Source organism: Anabrus simplex, chromosome 1 (genome assembly GCF_040414725.1).
Source record: "Anabrus simplex isolate iqAnaSimp1 chromosome 1, ASM4041472v1, whole genome shotgun sequence".
NCBI lineage: Eukaryota > Metazoa > Arthropoda > Insecta > Orthoptera > Tettigoniidae > Anabrus > Anabrus simplex.
In genome coordinates, this window is record NC_090265.1 from 124639968 (window position 1) to 124661956 (window position 21989).

Sequence of the window (21989 nt, forward strand, 5' to 3'; positions counted from 1 at the left end):
CCGACAGTGGGGCTCGAATCCACTATCTCCCGATTAGTGGATACTGGCAGCACTTAAGCGACTGCAGCTATCGAGCTCGGTGCCACACTGTTTAATTATGCCTCTCTTCTTTAACCTTTAGCCCTCCATTTCTTTCTGAACATGTTTGCCTCCAGCTCCATTTAAAACTCTGCCTACAGAGGGACAAATGACTGAACAAGCATATGGGCAGCATATTTATAAAAATCAGCTCAGACTGTGGTGCCTACGAGGATCAACGTGGCCTCCACGGCCTTTCCTGTGTGAAAAGTAAAGGCAGACACATCCGCCACTCCACTATAAATGCCGTCTTGCAGCCTCTGGTTACAGCAAAGTTCCTTCTATATGAGAGCCCACTGGCTGCTGCCGTTAAGATGGTAAAAGGCCAGGCAGAATGACACTTGTGCCATGGAAAAGGGGAAGATCTCTCACGTGTGATTTTACCAGTGCCGACATATTCACCCAGTCCAATCAACCCCTTCCGTCAATGAGTGCTGGAGGTGCAGCTGCAAACAGGTAAAATGCTAAAAGAAGAAAATTCTTCTTCATGCCAGAAGCCATTGAATCAAGTGGTACCTGGGGTAATGATGGCCTCAATTTGATCAAAGAGGTTGGTCAACGGATTGCTCGGATTTCCAGCGATATGCGATGAACTGCTTTTCTTATTCAGCACATCAGCACAGCTCTAATGCGTGGGAATGTCAAACCAATTCTTGGGACACTACCACTTGGTAAAAAGCTGGATGAAGTTTTTCTTTTTTAAGTCACGACTGTATTTTATGGAAATCTATATATATAAGAGTTTTGTCTGTACATTGCTCAGAATTTAGAAAGAATGGTATTTCTCTATCGATCGTGTCCACATTAAAAAGGAAATGCCCTTTTGACTTTTCTGTAATACCTGTCTCTGTCCGCCTGTACGTATGTACACGCATCACGAAAAAACAGCTGAAGAGAAGTTAATGAAAATCAGTATGTAAAGTCTGAGAGTGAGCCACTACAATCTAGGCTATGAATCATTTTATTCACGCTGAGCGAAGTGGCAGCTTAGGGGAAGGCCTAAAATTTAATTCTCAAATATTTATGTTATCAGTGGTCCTATCAATAAATACTGCATAAAGTTATATATAATTAAATTTCCGATTATTTATGTCTTATACATTTTTACTATACCAGCTATGACAACAGAGATATTCATGAAATCGTATTTTTCTTGCTAAGTCCATATCAACACCAAGCCGCGAGAAAATGGGTTAACAGAATTTACTGAATATCGGTATATACAGTCAGGGAATAAGAAAACACAGTTTAAGCTATAAACAATTTATTCACCCTGGATAAAATGGTAGTTTAGGAGAAGGAGCTTAAATTTTAATTCTTAAATACTCATCTTAGTGATCCTATCGAAAAGTACTACATAACAGACTTTATAGAGAATACAATTTCCAATAATTTATGTTTTATGCAGTTTTACCATACCGACCATGATATGAGTGGTATTTGAGAGTCTGACAAAAACTAAACGTGAAGGCCTACAATATTGAAAGCTCATAAAATTGGTCAACAATAGCATTATGTTAACCTTTGTTTGTTGTGGTGTTCTTTGTGTCCTACGCTGCCACTCAACTCTGACAGATGGGATTGCTGCGTACCAAGTATAACAGCCTGCCTGAATATTGACGGGAAATAGCAGGGGAGTTACATAACTTTCTTCTATAGCATACTATTCCTCTGGTTCATACATTTTCTGATATTGCTGGTACGTAACACACTGGTTCATCATAGAATTTCAGCTATTCGATCCCTACGCTGATGCACTGATTGGATTGATAATGGTAGAGGCTCACTTATGACCTTGTCTAGAATTACAATTTGTCGCCATAAGACTTACCTTTGTCGGTGCGACGTAAAATTACTTTAAAAAAAAAAAAAAGAATTACAATTTTGGCCTATTCCAAATTACAGCACCATAATTCACTAAATAACTCAAAATTCAACCCTGAAATGAGCCACTTTTTAAGAAAAGCTTCTTCCTCTTCACTTTTATTAAATTCTACATGCATTTTACCCCAAATTACCAGACATGAGGAGGTTTCTCCTCAGGCTTGGAGGAAAAATTTGCCTCCAAGACAGATTTCTCCCTAGTGTAGTGAATTGAGATTTTCCAACTCATCAGGTACTCCTACACAACAGAGAGTAAAATGCATAGTTTATGCCCTGGGACTCTCCACTCTTCGTCCCCCCTCCCAAATAAAAGTGTGTTCACGGCTCACAGCTGTCTGCGGCCTGGTCATTCCAGCTCTGGAACTTTAAACGATTAGGTCGTCAGTGTACTACTGTTCGTTACAAGTGAGAAAATGTGTGGTTTTTCATTCCAATTAGTATTTCTCATGATAGCATTGCTTTTAATCGCAACATTTCTCCTGGCGTCATTGTAATGACCTATGCTAATTTCAGTTGGGACAACAACTTAGGCAGTCTTTCTGAGGATGTAAAAAGCCAGGTGGAGAGAGAGTCAGCCATTATATTGGAAATTCCCCACCTTGATTGTGACTGATGGGCAAGAGGGCCTACCATTACAATGAAAATTCCCTCACCCAGTCTTTACATAAAAAAATATGTTTGGTGACTTCTCCGTAGTGTTTCTCGGGTAACGTTAAGAGCTCTGCAATTTATTACAATTTTACTCACAATGTGTACACTACCTAACCTATAATTCAGTATACAATGTAGAATTCTGTAGTGGGTACATCAGCCAGTACAAAATAAATATAAAACAAGTATTAGAGGACCCATACTGCTCCCCAGTATTCATTATAAATAGGTCAGATAACTCATCTTGATATGCCTGTCGTACTCATATTGTTTTTCCTACCTTTCTCAGTGGTTTTATGAACATTTAATAAGAAGAATAGTGTGGTAAGCCGCAGTTCATAGTCAGAATTCATCCACTCTGAAGTCATCATGCCACCTGTTTGATAATGATTATTTTACTCGCCAATGTACCTAAATAATAATAGTAGCATTGATTTTGCATCCCCTCTAACTACTTTGATGATTTTCGGAGACGCCAAACAGAACATACTATGCTGTGAATTTCATTATGGTCCGTAATGACAACTGATCACTATCAAAGGGTAGGAAGGGTCCAAACTAATAGTATTGAATAGGTGGACCCTTCCTACCCTTTGATAGTAGAACATACTATGCGTTAATTAAAAGAATATGGAGGCAACGAACGTACGAAATTAAACCTTATGATAAAACGCATTACTGCCACACCTGTAGATATCTATAAATGTGGCAAGCCTTCCTGTTATTTATGTTTATTCTTTCTGTCGTGGAACTCCGGACACTTAGTAGCATGCATAACCTAAACAATGCAGACTCTCTTTTATCTCAATTACAGCTGTTTAGGTAAATCTTGATGTGATAAATTTAGAGAACAAGCATGAAATATACTTAAAAATAAAGGTCTGGCTTTCAATAGCCGCAGTTATCCAAAGAATGATTCCAGTCACTATGTATTACACGGAAGTACAACTCTTAACATATGCTAGTTATCAGCTGGTGGGTTGGCACGCTTTTTACAGCACGGCTTTATTCAGAAGTAGCTTCTGCTACACATACATCAACTGGGAATAACAGAGAGTATTTCCAGAAACCATTTGCAAATATTCTCACTGTTAAGAAACTATTTTTTTAGTTGCAAAAAGACAGGATCTTGAATACTCACGATTGCTGTGAAAATGACATAATTTGGAATAACGACACGCCGGTACCCAGGGAAGTTGGCGGCACAAGACGATAATTCAAACGAAAGCAATGATCAGGTTTACTGTGTGGTAGGCCTACTGCTTAACTGACAGACACACAGGACTGCTATTACAATACACTTATCCCTTTTCTGAACGGGGACGAGTATGAGGAGAGACGAATCTTCGTAGCGAGTTTTTATGACCGCATGCCCTTTCTGACATCAACCTCATCAAAGGAGTTAATGAGATGAAACAAATGATGTGATATAAGAGTAACTAAAACTGACAATATTTACTTTATATGTAGGCCTAAAAGTCACGTGTTCACCATTTATTCTTTTTAAATTTAGAAATACTGCCTTCCAACAAAAATAGCCAGTAAAACTCAGAATAATACATTCGAAGGTTTGTTAAAGAATAGTGTTGAATGTTGACATGGACAATTTATTGCTCTTTATAGCCTAGACGTCATGTGTTCACTGCATAAAATTTGAGGTTATCACATATTGAACCCTCCCCCTTTACTCTTTTTGGCTGTAAATGTGAGGGAAAGAAGTGGTCTAATACGCAAGTAAATACGGTTATTATCAGAATATTAGCAACCCGCTAAGTACGGAATGTTTGCGGGTTAGGGTAAGCCTTCACCTGCAATTATTGGAGTGATCATTTAATTATTCGATTTTATGATTATTTAAAGCTGGCTGAACTTAGAAACTTATCAATGACGCATGATTCTCTGGCAGGTAATTCTACAGAGGATAAAACAAAAATAAAGCAAATCAGTCCAATAGAACGGACAGACGGATTTGTCAAAGCTGTTTTTAGTAAACTCTTAATATATAGATAATTCAAACACTACAACTCCGTTATTAAACCTGAAGCAACCTATGATAGTGAAACACTATTCAATTTGAACAACAAACCAACAACAGATAAATTACAGAAGACAGAAAGAAGAATCCTTATAATCATAAACAAAAAACCCCAAGTAGATGGACAATGGCGATTATTACCTAATGAAGTTGTATACCAGGAAACCAAGTCAATAATAGACATAATTCGGAAAAGGAGGGTTGCATTTTTCTGCCACATATCAAAACTACCAGAAACCACGGTACTGAAACATCTTTTCAACTACTTTTGAAAAAGTAAAACCAAGAATAATTGGTTCGAAGAAGTCCAAGATGATTTAGATGAGTTAGGATTGACAATGTAGTAAATTGAAGACCGAGAAGAGAAGGGGATCCTGAAAAACAGAGACTTGAGACTTAAACTATAAACTTTTACATGTAAACATGTACACCATAACTGACGAAGAAAGAACAGCCAGATCAGAAAGAATGAAGTTCTGGGAGCAAAAGAAGAAATTTAAGCCAAATTTGTAGCTAGTACCCTTAAGACTTATATATATGTGGATTGATTGAAGTGCTCCAATATGGGGTAAAATAATTATTTTTAAAAAAATATATAGATAATACAATACTCCGGTGCAATGTTCAGCCAGTCACATTTTCATCGGTAATTTGAGTTTGTCAGGAACTTCTCAAAACACTGGACAGGATGTAATCTAGGCTTACTTGTACATGAGCAAAGCATTGTCTCATGTTGCTGTCCCTTCACTTCTCGGTCACTGAAAACTGCAGTCTTTACTTCTCCTCTGTGGATGACAATAAATGAAGTGTGAACGACCATTTAGGGACGTCACCTTCTGAATGTTGGCATACCGGTTAGTTTTGCACACAATTTCAATCAATAACCCATCAGTCATGAATAACTGAAAAGAAAAAGAATAAGTTCACTCTTAGGTTTAGTTTTGTGGTGTGGTTTATGACTGTGAATGGGATTCGTTTGAAGTGGAAGTCTGAGTGACATTAATCTATTCTCCGGACCACCTTTTGAGCAGACTAAAGCGGAAGTGAGTGTATAGACCAGGGGATGGCGCGGGCGACAGGGGCAACGCCTACGGTGTTGTCACACCGTCGGTGAGGGGGGAAGGGGGGTGCGCTATTCAGAGCGAGTTCTGGCAATGGTGCAGTCAATGCGGAGTTGCCATACTTACTCAGTGGATGTCCTGAACATGTAGGTGCAGTTTCAATCATAGTCTGTTTAAAACAGCAGGAAGATAATTTTATCAGTCTGCTTCGCTTTTACAAAAACAGTGTATGTGCGTATTGTGTGCTAATTCATAATTCTTGTAGTCTCTTGTACATTTGTAGGCTTCTTCTTACTCGTTATTGGATATTATTGTGAAATGGATCCGAAAAAAAGAATTCACCAGACAGTTATCAGTTGAAGAAAAAACACAAGATTTTTACATCCGGCGAGATAAATATGATTCTGCCTGTTTATAAGCATTTCCAAGTGAATAGTATTGACGGCGGGATTAGTTTACCTCATGTGCTGACCCCGGCTCTGATTCCGACTTGGGTGCGCAGCCACTCAATTCATTACTGCGGCACAAGGTAAGCTGACGCTGAAACCTCCTGCATGATAATAATAATAATATATAATATTTTTATATAAATATATTTGTAATAATTTATTGAAATTGTGCTGGACAAAGCGGAGGAGGGGCAGGTTTTCGCCTGGATCCCCAACTTCATCTGCCAGTTTTAAGTTAATTCCAGTACGAGTACATAATCCTCACTTCTCTTGCTTATTCAAAAATCGCCCGTGAGTAGCAGCTCATTACAATCAGGAATCAGGCCATATATTTAGATAATAACAATAATAATAATAATTTAATGAATGTAATGCTTACTGTTTATGTCAAAAGAATTCGTTCGCAATGCTTGAAGCGTGAAATTGTAGTTAGTACATTAAAACTGTGAAAGCCTCCGTGGCTCAGGTGGCAGCGCGTCGGCCTCTCAACGCTGGGTTCCGTGGTTCAAATCCCGGTCAATTCATGTAAGATTTGTGCTGGACAAAGCGGAGGCGGGACAGGTTTTCTCCGGGTACTCCGGTTTTCCCCTGTCATCTTTCATTCCAGCATCACTCTCCAGTATAATTTAATTTCATCTGTCAGTCATTAATCATTGCCCAAGAGGAGTGAGACAGGCTTCGGCAGCCGGCTCAATTCCTATCCTCTCCGCAAGATGGGGCTTCATTTATTCCATCCCTCACCCGGTCATTGACTGGAAAACAGATTGTAGGTTTTCACATTTAAAATTTAATTCAGCAAATTAATTGTTTAAAGATGTAAGCCGTTAAAAAACTGTATGGGATTCTAACACGCATACGTCAATGTCTTAATTGATTTTAAATTCATTCGAGGTTCAATCCGTGAGCTGTGCTGTATTATAGTGGTGGAGTACAACTTTGAATCGCGCGCCGGCTCGTTTGGCAACCACGGCGAGTGTGACGAGACAATGACGTCACATCCGCTTTAGTCTGCTCAAAAGGTGGTCCGGAGAATAGTTGTCAGTAGAGATGCCAGCACTGACATTTCATGTAATTTTCTCGTTATTGAGGTCTGCATTAATTAATTCACTAACACAATCTAATTCTGCAATAACTTCATCATAACTTCAATATTGCTCCGAATATAACTCAAATCAACATCACTTTCGTCTAAAAGTCTCGCTAATTACTTCTCATGCTCCTCAAACGACACCATGAAGCTAAGCAATGTCTCTTTACAAACTTACATGGTCTACAAAGAATCCTCCACAAAGACCGATTTTGAAGAGATTATAGTGATATAGGGCTTCAAATTATCATCACCAGATGGCAGTAGCTTACTGTATCTGTGATTCATGTGTGTGCACCCCAACAAAGGAGTTACACAGAGAAGAAAATTGTATCTGGCATTGCCCAACATAGGGTCTATGCAGGATAATTCTGCTGTCGCGCATGACCTGCAGCACGAGTTCTCTGGAGCTATCCATTCGAACACTGGAATTCTAGCCCTAGCCTCAAAGCCAACTCATTCACTTTTGGCTTTTAAAACTTCACCATCAAGTGGAATGTTATTTCAAACATGCCTAAACAATTCCAACAGTTCATCCTCCAAATATAAATGCTTGATGCTTTGAATCCTTATTTGTTTGTCCATTTTCTGTCCATCATAGCAAGTGCTTGAACACCTTCCAGATGTTTTAAATACATCAAAAGTATGGAGAGTCGAATGCCAAATGAATGAGGTTTTAGTGTAGTGAGAAAGTATTTGGTTTGCCTTTCTTTTTATTATTGAAACAACGACTCATACCTTTCGGATAATGTTGACCTGTCATATGCTTCACTGAAAGTACTATTATTGAACATAACAAAGATGACAGTGCAGATAAGCCATTAAAGTACTGCTATTACTTTTGCAGTAAATTTAAAGTTCAATGCTCTCAGTGGAAAGTTTCATGCACCATATGGACATTTCCAACGTGCTTCCCGCTCCAAGCCTTGCTTGAACCTAAAGTGAGTTCCATTGTTAAGACAACCTATTTACTAATCTTGAACCCTGTCATCTTTCTTGTCTGAACTTCACTTATCAGCTACTGTGTATGTCTAATGCTAGCAGTAGGTTCACAAGGCTTTTGTCACAGTTTCCACCTGAACATCCCAAATCTTTGAGGGGTGAGGAATCCCCCTTTTACTTATGTAATGAGGGATTTATAACATTGTTAATTTGCCCTTAAAACAACAATGAACTCAACTATAATTTAATCAATTTATGAAAGAACAAATAGATCATACTCTTACCTCTATTTCAGAGAGTGTTTGTGTCCATCTATAATTAGGAAGATCACAACCATTCCCAGCATTAGGCTTCAATTTTCCTTTCTCTTTGGGGTCTTCCTCTTCATCTGATTCTACCTTCTTTTCTGGCTCAGTATCACCAGTAGTAGAGTCAGCAGGTGAGGGGATACTTCCTTGTGTCTCCTGCAATCATATGTATCACACATGATAAAACAACATAAGAACTCTAGATCAAACAGTACAAGTGGCTAGTACAGCGTGCTTGAGTGCCACATTAACCGATTCCAACAGTGTTTATTCTTATGCATAGCAATATTACTGTAACTCAAACCATAAATATACACTTGTTCAATAAAATAAAATAAACACAGTTATTATTGGTAACATCCAATAAATGTCAGAACTTGACTCAGTGTAAAGCTATAAAACAGGAAATGGCATTGAATTCCTGAACTTTACAGGGATAATTTACATCTTCTGGGAGTAAGCCATTAGCATCAGGAAGTTCAGTTTTGGTTGCCAGTTATCAGTGATATTGCTAATGATTCGGCAAGCCTATTTGTGCTTGTATTTTGCATTCCATTAAGAAGTTAAAAATGAATTTTTTGTTGTGTTAATCATGTGATAGTCTACCTACAGATTACGAAAATAATCGCGTGAAGCATGGTGCTTATTTGGCTTGTCTTGCAGTAGCCCAGTTATAGATACTGAAAAAGTCGTGAAATAGCGTACTAATGAAGACAAAATTAAAATCCAGGAAATGGGACAGGCATCCGCATCTTTCAGTGGTTGCATAGTCTCAGTACTGCAACAAGGACAACTAAACAAAAAAGTATGAAACAAAGGGACACAATCATCCATAGCATTGCAGTATACAACACATTACATCTATGTAACAACTATTGGTGTCCCTTTAAACTACGCTTAACAACAAACTGACCAGTAAATATAGGCAGACCTGAATCAGATGATTGTGAAGACTACAAGTACGATGCACACAACAGAGTATAAACTTCCAATAATCCATCACTTAATGATATAGTTCTCAATTAACGAAAACACAACGAAAAAATACTGCAAGTTTAATCCTTTAACTTTCATTATTTTCATATGAAACTCTGATAAATACACTAACAGTGTTTGAAAAAACAAGAAACAAACGAGAAGTAGCTAAATCTTTCAATTCAATTGGCATATTTAATACGACTTAGACATCAATATTATGTCATCAACGTCTAGTCCATTAATGATACTTATGTAACTAACGTCTAGTCCATTAATGATACAATTTAACTGTCTCTTTTACTTGTTTACTTTTTTTAAGTAGTAACAAAATTTGATTGTGTAAAACATTTTCAATTAACAAAATTATAAATAAGGTTTAAAGTATGACTCAACCTTGAGAAAATTGTATAAAAAATGGATGAAAATGCTCGATACAGCGAGCGAAACATGTCCCAATTAACGTATGTATTGTAGTGTCCCTTTAGAGACAAACATTTTATGTATTGAATTGAGTTGATAATAAAAATAAGAATTGTAAATACTCTTTCAGTGGTGTCACGTATGTTGAAACTCACACCTTCAGGTTTCGACTCAAGTCGATGGAAGCAAATCAAATTGTTCTCACATTCAAGATGCAGCAAATACTGTATTTAGTTTAATCTCTAAATAATTTTTGGTCGAAAAGTGTGACCAAAAAGCAATGTTTAATAATCTACGGGTCCGAAACATTCGTTGCGGAAAGAATGTGATCTGCAATAATACATCGATACTTTTATGGGCCCCAGTGCAAATACTTTTATATCCCTGTTAGATAGTTTTTATCTGTGTAAACTGCACAGTTTCTTGAAAAACACATTCTATTTCTTTGCCCCCTGCAGAAACGTCTCAACAAGATTTTGCTGTATATATGCGGTTATTTGCCAGTCATTTCAACATTTATGGGTGAATGAAGGTAAAAAAAATTGTCTCCATTTCATAATCACAAAAGAAGTACCGAAAGTACAGGTAAAATTTGGAATTTTATAGAATGCTGCAACTGAAGTGTTTTCAAAAACTTTTAAATTATACACACAACACTGTAAGCGAATGACTGTTTTTATGAACAGGACGTAAGTCAGGAGTACTTAATGAAGGTACAGAAGTGTAAGTTAGGAACACAATACATGAAGCCAAACATTTCATTTGGCTATGCAGATTATACGAGTCAAACATAGAATGGTAGGTTCCAAGAGCCAAATAATATCTGAAGAGCGGAACTTTAAAATGTGCCATGCACCAAATGATTAAGAGCAAATTAAAGAACATAAGTACTCTAACAATAGCATAAAAATCAATCGATCAATCAATCAATCACCACTGACCTGCACTGAGGGCTGTTTCCCAGGTGGCAGATATTTACCTTATCTTCTCTTGAATGATTTCAAAGTTGTCGGAAATTCATCAAACATCTCCTTGGTAAATCCAATTTCTACTTCCTCTTCATACAAATGAATATTTGCCCCAATTTGTTCTCTTGAATACAAATTTTATTTACATATCATGACATTTATTTTTTTAACTCCACTCAAGCTTATTCGTCTACTAACGTCACTTGAAGCCATCCCTCCACTAACAGCTCAGAACATCTTATTTAAGCTATTCATCTCCTTACTCCCGAGTCTTCCCGGCCCAAAGTTCGCAACATTTTCGGAACACTGTTCTTTTGTCAGAAATCACCCAAAACAAATCAAGATGCTTTCCTTAGGATATGGATGTTTTCCAGTTCTCAAATCAAGTAATCCTGGTGAGGATCCCACACACTGCAACTATACTGTCTAATTGGGGTCTCACCCGTGACTTACACGCCCTCTTCTTCACATTCATATTGAAACCCCTAAATACTCTCATAACCTTATGAAGAAATCTGTAACCTCTATTTACAATCCTGTTTATATGATTACCCTACTGAAGGTCCTAAAGTGATCCACTGATGTAGCCTACTTCCAACCCATCGATACAGTAATCCCCCACATAATCATTACAGGACCAGGTAATGTTCCACCTACTCTAATTCTCAGAGTTCTATTTTTCTAGAAATTTAGCTAACCATTCAACCACTCTTGTCTAATCCAATAGCCCTCATTTTCGTCAGTAGTCTTCCACGATCTACTCTATCAAAAGCCTTGGATAGGTCAACAGCGATCAGTCCATTTAAACTCTTAAATCTAAAATACAATAGAAACTTTATGTTATCTTGGGGGTGAAACTGATTACTGCCAATGGTGCCCCTGCTAAGGTAGTTGGAATTAAATTTCCATTACTGAACTGAACATCAGCACTCCAGAAGCATTTGTAGGCTAAAGATGCGAGTATATAAATGGTTCTTCTCAGAACCAATTTTAACAGCTATTTTGGTGAATATCGAAGGCATTTCAATGTCTAAAGAACAACTACTACACGAATTATGCCGTGAACAGAAGTGTGATGTCCTTTGCATACAAGAAATCCAAAGAGATACTCAGCAGAGATGACCATGTATACCTGGTATGCAGTTAGGGATAGAAATTCCACATGCTATTTATGGAAGTGCTATTTTTATCAAACCAGGAATCCAATTCAAGAGTGCCCATTGTACACATGAGAATGACATTGAGATCATAACCTTGGAGCTTAGCAATTGTGATCACCTCAGTTTACAGGCCACCTTCAGGGAAATTCTCTTTTGTTCCTCCTAACAACTTTCATTCAAGGAAAACATCTGTAAGTAATAGGAGATTTTAACAGCCACAGTCATGCTTGGGGATACACACAAGGATGAAAACGGTGAAGCTGTTCTATCATGGGCCGAAACCAGCTCTCCCCCACCCACCCTCATTCATGATAGTAAACTACCTTCTTCCTTCAATAGTGGAAGGTGGCAACAAGGGTACAACCCTGTTCTCCTCTTTGTAAGTGAAAACGTACCACAGCAATGCAACAAATCAGTGTGTTCTCCTAACCCCAGCACACAGCACAGACCGATAATGTGTCTTCTTTTTTCCATCATAAGACCCCAAAAAACTGGTTTCAGAAGAAGGTATAACTTCAAGAAGGCAAAATGGCTGAAATTCTCTGAAATGTTGGATGGAAAAGTTCAAACAATCACGCCTGTACCTGATAGTTATGATCAATTTGTTGAGCTTGTGACAATCTGATCTCGAGCATGTATTCCACGAGATTGCAGGATGACCTATCTTCAGGGTGTGACTTCAGAAACAGTTACACTGCTCGAAGAGTATTATTCACGATATGATTAAAATCCATTTAGTGAGGAAACATTCCACACAGCTAGATCCGTTCTCTCCTCAATTGATAGTGGAATGTGATATGAGCAGGAGCAGCCAAGAGGCCCTTCACAGGCAAATACGTATGCGAATGTTTGAGCTGATCAAATTGCCCGTCAACTGCTAGAAAATGTGAAACCACATTCTACAACCAAGTCCGGTAGGAAGAAATTTGGGACAACCCGACAAAGAAACTACCACCTTGTTACGACTTTTTACTCAGGCTGAGTTAGACCTTGCCCTGAGTAAATGTCACAATGAGAAGGCTGCAGGCCTTGATGATAGAGTTGAGCAGAAACTTTAGGCATATAACTAAGCCTTGGTTGCTAGATCTGATGAACAAGTGTGTGTAGTCCTGTAAATTCCTAAACTTTGGTGGAAAGCTAAAGTTATAGCTATTCGTAAACCAGGAAAGGATAAGAATGATCCTAGAAGTTATTGTCCTATCTCTCTCCTCTGCCATTTGTATAAAGTTCTTGAAAGGCTCACTCTCAACAGAATAACTGAGAAGTAAGAAGCAGTCTACATACCACAACAGGCTGGATTCAGATCAGGGAAGAGTTGCATGTCTCAGGTGTTGAAACTAACACAGCACATAGAAGATGGTTTTGAAAGGAAAGAGATTACAGGAGCTGTATTTATAGATCTAACAGCAGCTTAAAAATGAAAATGAAAATCAGTCTACTTCTCATGAAACTTTATAATGCTACCAAAGATTATCAACTAACTTGCTTCATAAGGAATATCCTTGAAAAAAGAAGATTCTTTGTTGAATTTCAAGGACAAAGAAGCAGATGGAGATCGCAGAGGAATGGATGACCCCAGGGTACTGTGCTTGCGCCAGCGCTGTTCAACGTTTATACTAATGATCAACCATTACCTGAGGGAACACAGAGTTTCATATATGCAGGTAATTGTGCCATACTTGCCCAACTATGAAAATGTTGAACAGACACTTACTAAGGCATCGACAGAATTGTCTGATTATTATAGGAAGAACCACCTGAGACCAAATCCCAGTAAAACTAAGACTTACGCTTTCCACCTTAAAAACAGACAGGCAGCAAGAACCCTTAATATTACCTGGGAAGGAATTACACTAGAACACCGCACAACTCCAAAATATCTAGGAATCGCCCTCAATTGTGCTCTAACTTACAGGAGGCATTGCCTGAATACCAAGCAAAAAGTGGCAGCCAGAAACAACATTGTAAGGAAATTAACAGGCACAACATGGGCAGCTAACCCTACCACTGTAAGAACATCGTCGCTTGCACCGTTACTCTGCCGAGGAATATGCAAGTCCAGTGTGGCCTCGATCTAGTCATGCCAAATTAGCAGATGTTGCTCTTAACGATACTTGTCGAATCATCACCGGGTGCTTAAAGCCCACTCTGCTTGACAAGCTTTATTGCCTTGCTGGTATTGCACTTCCTGACATCCGTAGTGAGGTAGCGGCAAAACGTGAGATGTACAAGGTGCAAACTTCTCAAGCACTTCTTTTACATGGACATCAACCAGAAACCCCAAGACTAAAATCAAGGAACAGCTTCCTCAGAACAACAGAGGCTCTTATCGGGACACCACAGCATTCCCGAATTGATCTCTGATGTGCAAGGTTTAACAGCCCTGAGGGATGGCTCACACCCTGTGAAAAACTTCCCGCCGGATACACAGAGAAATGGACCACATGGAAATCGCTGAACAGATTACGTTCAGGTGTTATCAAATGTAAGAATAACTTAACCCTTATAGGACCAGCTGACGATATATCGTCAATGGCCACACTGGCTAAAACGACCAGCTGGCGATATTTCGTCAATGGAATAAAGGACATCTGTAGGCCAAATATTTTAACACATGAATATCATGATGCTATATTAATTGTCTTGAAGATCTTTGGGGACTGTTACATTAAAGTTTGAATGAGTATGAGACTCAAAGCACGAAATAAACACTAACAAGTACAGAGCAGCACATCTAATGCAAAGTGCCACTTTGCGCTCGCCAGCCCGCGCTAACCTTATCACTGAGCTGTGCAGTCTGCTGTTGCCGCTTTTTCAACATAAACCACATGTGGCGGCAAGTAACATAGTGCACTCTTCACAATTTCATTGTTTGTTTGCTTCCTTATTTACGACAACTCCTTTCCAGAAATCTGATAAATCTAACAAGTCATCGTCTCAGTTCTTGTCGAGTTCTGCCTACAATTCCCAACTTGTCATACATTTACGAGAAACGCTCATTATTTACAAAGACGATGGCTGTATCGCTCAAAATGGAAAACAACACTCAAAATAATTATCCACTTGGAAGGGAGATACCGTAAACAAAGAAACAAACGACAAAAGTGAGAGGAGTGCACTAGGTTACCTGTCACCTAACGTCAAAGATGATTATTATTATTGTTGTTAGTATTATTATTAATCTTTAACCCTTATAGGACCTGCTGAAGAACTGTGTACCAAAAGCCAAGAAGGATGCCATGGTGTGTACATTACAAAACATATTTCTAAATAAGTTTTTGTAAGTGTGGAAAACAACTGGAAACATTTTAAAACATTATTGGGTCCATTTCAGTGTGTTATATTGTAGGTTGTGTATTGGTGTTATTCAGAGGTTCTGGATTTGTATCTAAAAAGTGTAGGCAAACAATGTGAACTTTAGAAAGTGTAGGCAAACAATGTGAACTTACTGCTGTGTTGTTTTTTTAGACTTCAGATCAAGTTGACATTAACAATACTTCATTAAATAATTTTCATCTTAACTCCAAAAAAATTTGTTATGATATGGAAAATGAAGTTTGGAACGTAAATAATACATTTGCCATAGAAAAATTTTGCTTAGTTTAGAAGCTACAGATATTTCATTTCAACATTAAAAAAATATTTTTAGTGTATATATAAAATATTGTTTATCTTAAAATATTAATTTTGTTCAAACTGCCTCTGTTTACATCTCATAAGAAAAAAGGTTGTTTTCTCAAGATTTTGAAACAAGAATCATGAAGAAAACTTTATTACAGACTAAATTACAGGTTTCTGAAAGATGTGAAAAATATGCCTCAAACGCCTTGGTCTTTTTCGCCATACCACATGCTAAACAGCTGGTCTTCTTAGGCGCGCCCTTAAATATACCTGGTCCTAAAAGGGTTAATGAACTCTGGTTTCCGTACGGAGTCACCTGTATGTGAATGTGGCAATGTGCAGACATCCTCCCACCTGCTCCAATGTAGTCCATGTCCAACATCATGCACTCTGGAAGACCTAATTAGTGCTACACCAAATGCAATCGATGTTGCTAACTTCTGGGTGGCAAAAGTGTAAATGAACTGTCAATTCAATGTTATATTGTTCATGTATCATGTACTTATTATGCATTATTATTTCCACATTAACTTCAATCATTGTAAGTGCTTCTGACACGAATAATAATAATAATAATAATAATAATAATAATAATAATAATAATCTTATCTTACTGGAATCCAATAAGATGAGCCTCACTGGAATAACCTTTCCTAAACCTGGAACAGCAGACAAAGTTATTACAGCTGAAGCTGGTTTTTTTTCATCTGCGCTGTCTGCCACTTCTGCAGTAACCTCTTGCTTTGCAGTCACTGTCGTATCAATACCACAATGATATTGTCCCGATACATCACTTCCACTACTGTCATCTATCAAAGGAATAATCTCTGCGCCCGTAAGAGAATGATACTGTCAGCCCATTCTTCTGCATCTGAGTAGTCTCCAGCCCTATCAACAAGAATGAGAAAGTCCACCTATTCAATACTTCTCATCCTTGTTGATAGTGATAAATCATCAATACAGATCAAAATGAAATTAATTTCATATGAAAGTCTCTAACCTGCAAAACAAAAAATACCTGCAAGGTATTTGCTTTCAGTAATTACCCTTTGTAAGCGGCAAGAATTTTCAAGTTATAGTTTGCAAACCGTTCTTGAGATGGCAGGAAAGGACTGATAACTTATAATGAAACTTCCTTCAAACTCAACAGAGTGTATTTCATGATCTATCCCTGATTGATATGAGTCAAAAGCAACAACATATTCACTTTCATATCAGTTCTAAATATAAAACAGAGATGGCAGGAAAATACAGAGCTTCTCGATTCATAAGGTGGAAAAAGATCCCAGAAAACAGCAGTGATGTGTGCGTAATAGGTGTTCTAACTTCTGCCTGCACTGGCCGTTCATGGTACGCCGAACCGGCTGAACAAGTGTAGTCCACTGGATGTACAATTAACGACAAACCAGCCTGAGGGGTTAATACAAGAAAGATCTTCATTGGGGTAAACGCATAAATGGGACTGTAAATAAGGAGCTGACAGATGAGTGGTACCATGGAACGACATTAGCAGATGAATAATTTTGAATGGTATTTTTAAAAGTAAGAAAGATCACAATATGAAGAAGTTGGAATTGAAGAGGACAGATTGGGAAGAGAAGGTAGGAATTGGAATAATTTATTAAGGGATATGTTAAATGAATTTCCAGCTTCTTTGAAATTACTTATAAAAGATTACATAAACGACTGATAGGGAAGCTGCAACTTAGGTGACTGCCCTACATACAGATCAGTGGCAGTAGACTGATTGACTGATTAAGTGATCGATAGATCATGGTTTAACTCAAGGTACTTGTGTGCTTGAACTATAAATACGGACTATGAAGCCAACAGATTATAGTAACTCAAGGGAAGTTTAAATTTATGTCTTCGCCAGTACTGAGAAAAATTCTCACGATAAAATTTGGAAAGTAGGAGAAAAAAAATTGAAAATGTAACAGGAAAGTCCTACACTGTCTGAATTACAATTAATGAAAAATTAAAGCTTTCTGGAAAAGTGATCAGATGTAGATTTTTCATTGAAAATGCCCTCCAGAGAAAAAGTACTTTCATAAAAATGAAACAATAATACAGAGTATAATGCCATAAATTATAATCTTAACCACTGAAGTCTCACCTTCTCAATTTCCTTTTGAAGTCTTTCTGCCTCTTCTTCAGTCAATTCAGTTATGGTGGCAGACTTCTCCTCTTCTCGTTTCTTCTGTTCTGCTTTTTCTTTCAATTTCCTCTCTATGGCTTCCCTCTCCTCCTTTTTCTGATTGTGAAGCCTTAAAGCTTCCATCTGGTACTTTTTGAATGCTGACATAACAAGCTGCAAGAAAATTAAGAGTCAGAAGAGCACATTTAACACAATATTACACTTACAAAACAAGACCAATACTTTACCTTTTCACCTGCTCCTTCTCCCCCTCCAGTGTAGAAATCAGTCTTACGGGCAAGAAAACTGAATATGGTGTCCAATAACTGGTAACATAACACAAAATGAAGTCAGAAATATACTGCACTGCAATGAGTACTTACCAAAATACTACTACATAATGAAGTCAATGTACATATACATTTTATAGTAAGCCCAATCAAGTCTACAAATCCTCTGTAAATGAAAGTAACCACCAATATAATCTTTAATTTCATTGAGGTCTCTTTCACACCTGTGCTTCAAACATCAAAATCATGAAAAACTGATCTTAACTTTATCCTCTTGGTCCCCTGAATCTCTCACCATCTACAACTAAGCAGACAAGCAAACTTATACTGATTCCTTTGAGCTCATACCACATATTTCTTTTCAAAATAGTTAAGATTCCATTAGTAAAATATTGGCTCTTGCTTGCAAGAGCAACAGCAGTGAATTTTCAATCAGAAAAACTGTAAAAGGGGAAAAAAAATATCTTAAGAAGGAATTTGTGTAAGTTAGTTAACCAGTTTCAATATGAATAGCTATCTCCAACTGGACCTCACCAGTTTCACTTTGAAAACAATATACTGTAGTTAACCATTATAACACTATTAATTTAATACTGACTAGACTATACAAAGTGAAGCAAAACACTAACTCATAACTGCTTATGGACAGTTAATGAAATCACATAGTTCTTATAAGTTCAACTATTATTATTGGTTAGTATTATATCTTGAACCCAGCCTGCCTGGTGGACGTGATAGTTAAGACTTCAAGTCCCTATGGCCTAAAACTTTGGTTAGCCGGTTCGAGTCTCATTGGTAAAAAAAAAATTCCCATTAAAATGTTAACCAACAGGTCAGGAGAGATGGAAGTATAGAATTTTTAACCACTAGATTTGGTAACAAAAGCCTGGGTTCAATTCCAAACCTCTCCGCAGTGTTCATACAGAATGGGGGCATATGAAGCTGTTGAAGTTGAAACATCTGTTGGATGGAGACGTTAAGCCTTAAGCAGACCCCTTTGTGCTATTCAACAGAAGTAGGCTATGTGCCAGCATGGGTTTCACCCTCTCCCTCCCTACTATCATATATCACATTATTCATTTCATCTCATTAACTTCTCTGATGAGGTTGACATCAGAAATGGCATCCAGTCGTAAAAACCCATGACGAAGATTCATCTCACTTCATGTCAACCCCGTAGAGAAACAGGACAAGGGTTGGACATTTATATATTGAACCCACTGTTACTGTATCAGAGGTCACTGAGAGGAAATGGGTCAAATTATACGAAAGGAAACAAAGTTCATAGTTGGGATTGATAGTATTACCCCACTCAAGGACTATGCAGATTAAATTATCTTTATACTGCTATGTTTGACATAGGGAAGAAAAGGCCTGGTGTACTACAGATATCTCATCCCTGACCCTGAAGTAATAAGACAAAAACTAAAAAAGAATTACTGCTTATTGAACAAGTGGAACAATGGCACGAGGAAAATTACATGTAGCTTTCATAGACTTTTCAAAAGCCTTTGACTCAATCAATAGAATGTTACTGTTGGAAAGTGATACATCTTAGTTCTGATATGAAACATACTCACAGAAAACTATGTACAGATTGATGACAATCTGACAAAATCTATTCCAACAGAGCAAACGACAAGAGTGCTTCAGGGGGACCCACTGAGTCCGATCCTGTTTAACATAGCGACCATGGACGCAATAACAACAGTAAATTCCAGTAATGTAAAAATATATGTTTACGCGGATGACATGGCAATTGCATCATCATCATCATCATCATCATCATCTCGTGCAGATCTGCAAGCAGCCTTCAATAGATTAGTGGAGTGGGCCGGCAGAAATGACCTATTGCTGAATGCAAAAAAGACAGTGGTTATGACATTCAGACGAGGGGGAAAAATTGCATCACATGACACAATTTATTATAAGAACGAAAGATTAACGGCGGCCGCATCCTTTAAATACCTGGGAATGATGCTACAGACTACAGGATCCACATTCACATCAAGGACAAGGTCGCAACTGCAATAATAGCAATGCACGACATCTTACACATATTTAATTTTTAACATAAGGAACCTCTCACTGGATACAGTGATAAAACTATTCAGAGTGAAGATCTCGCCTATTGTGAGCAACGGATTGCATCTAATATGGGACCATCTTTCTAAGAGCAATCTTCTGGAATTGGAAAAGATCAAGGCAATTTATCTAAAAAGAGTTCTAAGCATATCTAAATTTACCCCCTCACGGTTTGTATATGAGCTGGTGAGAGAAAGTTTCTTTACAGAGGATCTTCGAGAATGGATGCAATTATATGCTACACATGTATATCACAGTGCATTAAAAGAACATAACAAGAAATATGGAGCACGCTTTACACCACGGATGTTATGATGACTCAAGACTGGCAACGTCCGAATTACGACCTGCGACATATCATGACGCGATTCGCTGTGCATGGATTCCATCACAAAATATGCAAAAAGACAAGACATCACATCACGACCCTACTAATGACTGTACTTGCAAATTGTGCAAGGAACAATGCGATCGGTACCATCTTCGGGAGTGAACGGAAAGAACAACGTTGTTGACCTCATTTTGTGGTGAATGATCAATGTATGATATTGTATTTATTTCTTGGCAATTGGCTGCATTAAATTCTATCATTTATTAAATACAGAGAACAACTTTTATGAATTAATATATTTGATGAAACTACGAGGATGAATTAGATTGTGTGGGGATCATTTCAGGCAAACTGAAGAGGATGGGTTATGTCAGAGGAGACTATACTAACTGCAGAACTATGAACATGCATTTGTCCAATAGTAATCTTCCAACCTGCTGTTGCAATGGAATGGAGACTGTGGACCAAAGGCTCTGTCTTAAACATGGATAACAGAAGAATATGCAACATATTTCTAGAGCAGAAGGTAAATCAATCTGGGCTTAATTAGAAGGTAACAGATATACTCTCTTAATGTAATGATTTTTAAAATTCACAAACTATGCACATATAATATTGTACCAGGAAAGCCTAGGTCCTGGTCCATAGTTATCAAAAGAAATGTTGTTCCAGCATATAAGATCCGTCCGACGTACGAACATCTAAGTAAAAGAATGTTCCAGTATGTACCAGACTCCTCGAGTGCGCTAGGCGGAGTCAAGTGACGTCACCTGTCGTTCAAAGCTCACCTCCCCTAGAGATATTTCTCGAAAATATCTTTCTTTTCACAAGTTTTCAACGCCTGTACCAATTTTAATGGAACAAACGCTAAATTGTAGCGGACGTCATGAAAACTAACCTCTATAAATTCCAAATTAATCCATCCTATGGTTGCTGAGTTACAATGATTTAAAATCTAACAGAAATTACGCACTCACGGTCACATGACCGAGAGAAACTACCCCTCCCAGCGCCAGCTATATATGCCACTGGGTCAAGGCTAACAGGTAGTTGTGTGTTGAGTTGAGTTCAGTTCATTGCAAGCAGTCCAGTCTAGCAGTGCAGTATGTGTATGAGTAAGAGAGAGGGGAGACTGGCCCTCACATAGTATGTTCGTGCAGTCTCGAAGACAGTACTTTTCGTCGTGTTTTGCGGAGACGAAATTACGGGCTAGTAAATCGCCATCGTACTTGAAAAAAAAAAAAAAAAGACGTCGCACCGTAAGTAGTCTATTGTGCCGCGACTATGATATAACTTACAGACATTTCGAAGTATAACACGGACGAAATCAGTGAAGTTCGAAGTTATATATCGGACATTCACAACATGACGTGTGAACTTAATTAATTGCACACAATATTAAATTACCAACAGAAACTGTCGTGTACAGTAACTTTAACTACTCTAGAACTTATTTTCTAACATAGCACATCCTTGGACTGTGTCTTTTTATTTATGTGCCATA

The 21989-nt window shown here is 37.9% G+C and overlaps 1 protein-coding gene across 1 annotated transcript in view; it reads right to left on the minus strand.

The window, feature by feature from the left end:
• nudC (nuclear distribution C, dynein complex regulator) overlaps positions 1–21989 on the minus strand; it is a 332523-nt gene that overhangs the window by 271525 nt on the left and 39009 nt on the right. Inside the window, exons 2-4 of the mRNA XM_067156732.2 lie at positions 18028–18105; positions 17759–17953; positions 8472–8651 (exon numbers count right to left, since the gene is read on the minus strand). Coding sequence (XP_067012833.1) covers positions 8472–8651; positions 17759–17953; positions 18028–18105 — 453 coding nt within the window. The remainder of the gene's footprint in view (positions 1–8471; positions 8652–17758; positions 17954–18027; positions 18106–21989) is intronic.